The sequence below is a fragment of the Panicum virgatum genome, chromosome 7N, assembly GCF_016808335.1.
Source record: "Panicum virgatum strain AP13 chromosome 7N, P.virgatum_v5, whole genome shotgun sequence".
Classification (NCBI taxonomy): Eukaryota; Viridiplantae; Streptophyta; class Magnoliopsida; order Poales; family Poaceae; genus Panicum; species Panicum virgatum.
In genome coordinates, this window is record NC_053151.1 from 28,688,441 (window position 1) to 28,691,448 (window position 3,008).

The window sequence follows — 3,008 nt, forward strand, 5'->3', positions numbered from 1 at the left end:
ATCACTGATGATTGACAATGGAATGCACTGGCATTTGTAGTGGTGCAGCCACTTCATCTTACCGACAGGCCATCTTCTGAGTTCGAGCGAATTCAGTGAATTTCCTGATCTCAAGAAGAATTTATAGCTGGAAAATTAGCATAAGTTCTCTTATGAGATTAATCAAAGAATTAGCCATTTGCTTTATGCACGAGATAGTAGGAGTAGCTACAAGCAAATGTAGAAAGGATTTTTCCTATATACTCAAAGTGATAAATAAATATGCGGACATACATACGATGGTATACTGATGATGAGAGTAGCTACACGCGAGTGTAGAAAAAACTCATCCTATATATACTAATTATAGTTATCCCATTTAGCAGAGGCTCCTGATGTGGATGTTCTCCATACAAAATACAGAACACCACCGGTCAAAGTCCCGCTGAAGGTTATCTGCTTCTCAGCTAGCTACATTGATAACCACATCCTTCTGAGCGTCCTCAGGGTCCTTGAAATGGGCAGCTCGTGCTAGGTTATCAACAGAATCCGCGATCTTCTTCGTCTGCGTAACCAGCTCCGACAGAAGAGATGCAAGCACAGCGACGTGCATCACTTTCGCCAGATCCGCATCCTGTGACAGTTCGGCCCGGAGGCTTCTCGCCGCTCTGATCGCTGCAGACATGTGAGTCCTGGCCGGGGATGGCGCGGTCATCGTCTGGATCGCCTCCGAGAGCTCCCGGAGCGCCTTGGCGGAGTTCAGGCTCATCTCACCGCACGCTGTCCGGACCTTCAAGCAGAGCTCCATGTTGGCTTCAGGATACTGTGAGCAGGAAACAGGATGGTGGTGAGTAAACATGGACACATGTTGAATTCGTTCTGTAACCCTTTGATCGCCGAACGGGCCGGATCATTAGCAGAGAGCAGTTATCTACCTGTGATTTTGTGAGGGTGATGATGTAGGAAGCAAGAGCCTGCATTGAGGAAGCGCACTGGCGAGAAAGGGCGCCGAGCTTCTGGTACAGCCCCCATGGGTACCGGAAGTAGAAGTTGCCATGGCCGGGCTCCCACTTGGCAAAGTTGCACTGCAGTTTTTGGTGTAAAAAAGCCGCTGTAAGGGACTGTCGCAATCCTTGGATACATGAGCATTGATGCTCAGCATCGTGGTGTGCATTGCTGCTTACCAAAGAGTCCTCACTGGCCTTGGAATTGAGGACGCTCTTGTACACTTGGAGGAAGGGTTTGCTCTCCAGATTCTCGCCTGGAGCGTTCTCTCTGAAGCATTCGGACTCGAGTCCTGCACACATGGATGAATTAGATAGTGTGCTCTGTTTCCCTCTTTAGAAGTTGTCTTAATTATTATGTTACTGAATTTTTGCTGCTAGCTGACATCAATGCCATTTTAGTAGCCTTTTTGGATCGATGGGGTGGGATCGAGCACGAACGTACCCTCGAGGAAGTCGGCGAGCTTGTCGAGGTTGGCGGCGGCGAGGTTGTGGAGGTCCTCCCCGGCCCAGACCGGGCAGACGAAGATGGTGGTGAAGAGGCAGGTGGCGACGCCGATGGCGATGGTGGAGAAGCGCTGGTGCGCGAGGCGGATGAGCTCCTCGACGCGGTAGCTCGACACGGCCACCAGGCTGAAGGTGAGGATGAAGATGGTCACGCCGTAGTCGTACCGAGCCTTCACCTCCGGGATGAACCGCGAGAAGGTCGCCGCTGACGCTAGCAGGAAGACGAAGGCGGCCAGCACGACGGGCTCGCCGTGGTTGCCGCAGAGGTAGGCCACCTTGTGCGCCCCGACGGCGATGAACCCGGCGAGCAGCGTCGCGAACGCCCTGTTCAGGCCCTTGCTCAGCGTCCCACCTGCCGCGCCACGTCACACGCACATCACCGCAACAACACCTAAGTACTGAAGAAGCTTTGAAAGCTACTAGTGTGAACGCGAACGGTTGGTAGGTTGTACGGTGCACCGTGCACGTACGTACGGCGGTACTTGTCCGGCCGTACGTGACGACGATGATGCATGATGCACGTAAGAAACCTTTGTCATCTACAAACCGCTTCTACGTACGTGCAACGATGGCTGCTTGTGTATGTACAATAATAACAACCACTACCGACGGCAAACTTACAGGCACGCACGGCAAATTGCCGTTTTCCGGTGGTGAACAACGTACCGACGGTGTACTCCATGACGACGACGACGGTGAGCACGGCCCACATGGTGGAGACGCCCCAGTTGTTGAAGATGGGGCGCACGTAGTAGAGCACGGACACCAGCGTGAGCGCCACCCCGACCTTGAGCGAGTGCGCCACCCGCCGCGGGTCGTCCCGCGCGATCCTCGCCAGCTTCGCCCCGAACGCGGCGACCGCGCGCCGGACCTTGCCCGCCGCCGCGAGCAGCCCCGCCCCGCACCCCGCGCTCTCGCCGCCGCCGCTCACCGCCGCCGCCTGGTGAACCTCCATGGCGCGCGCGAGGCGAGGTAGCTAGCTAGCTAGCAGCTCGGTGGTGAATCGGCGAGCGAGGCTAGCGGTGGGTGTGGTGTCTGAGCGCCCGCGGGTAGCCGGTGCAATGTGGGTGCCGGGTCGGGGGAGGGGGGATGGCTTATATAAGCGGGTGGACGGAGCCTGCCGGGGAGGAGAGGACGGCTCCAGGCGGCGGCAGCGGCGCGGCAGCTTGGGGATATAGTAATGGGATACCGGAATGCGGCAGACAGAGAGGAGGATAGTGGAAACAAAAGCACACGTACGCCTGCTGCCGTGCAGGCCAGCCTTTCTGCTGTGAATGTGACTCGCGGCGACACTGCTGCTCTCGTGACCTTTTCGACCGGTTGCCGGTGGTCTGGACTGGCCTGGACTGCACCGCTCCTATATACATGCGTGATCTGCAGACCAGGCGACATCACCCCCCTCTGACTTTTGACGAATCGACAAAAGTGGGCGGCGCTAGAGCTTTAATTTCTCTCTCTTCTTTTTTTTTAAAAAGGGCGTCTAATATAATAAGCCATTACTTTGTGCTGTGTAAAGCA

At 55.5% G+C, this 3,008-nt stretch overlaps 1 protein-coding gene across 1 annotated transcript; it reads right to left on the reverse strand.

The window, feature by feature from the left end:
* Positions 1–252: 252 nt before the first annotated feature.
* Positions 253–2,524, reverse strand: LOC120682877 (aluminum-activated malate transporter 1-like). Its single transcript, XM_039964901.1, has 5 exons — positions 2,157–2,524; positions 1,429–1,842; positions 1,164–1,276; positions 915–1,064; positions 253–802 (listed from the first exon to the last, which is right to left on the reverse strand). Exons 1-5 carry the CDS (start codon positions 2,443–2,445, stop codon positions 443–445), a joined length of 1,326 nt encoding a protein of 441 aa, XP_039820835.1. The 5' UTR covers positions 2,446–2,524; the 3' UTR covers positions 253–442.
* Positions 2,525–3,008: the final 484 nt, after the last annotated feature.

What these genes read in the sequence shown, in the direction of transcription:
- LOC120682877 (XM_039964901.1), bottom strand. Translation starts at nt 2,445, where the DNA reads ATGGAGGTTCACCAGGCGGCGGCGGTGAGCGGCGGCGGCGAGAGCGCG. An exon ending in GCTCGCCGACTTCCTCGAGG is followed by an intron (nt 1,277 to 1,428) that starts GTACGTTCGTGC and finishes CCATGTGTGCAG; the next exon opens with GACTCGAGTCCGAATGCTTC. An exon ending in AGGCCAGTGAGGACTCTTTG is followed by an intron (nt 1,065 to 1,163) that starts GTAAGCAGCAAT and finishes CAAAAACTGCAG; the next exon opens with TGCAACTTTGCCAAGTGGGA.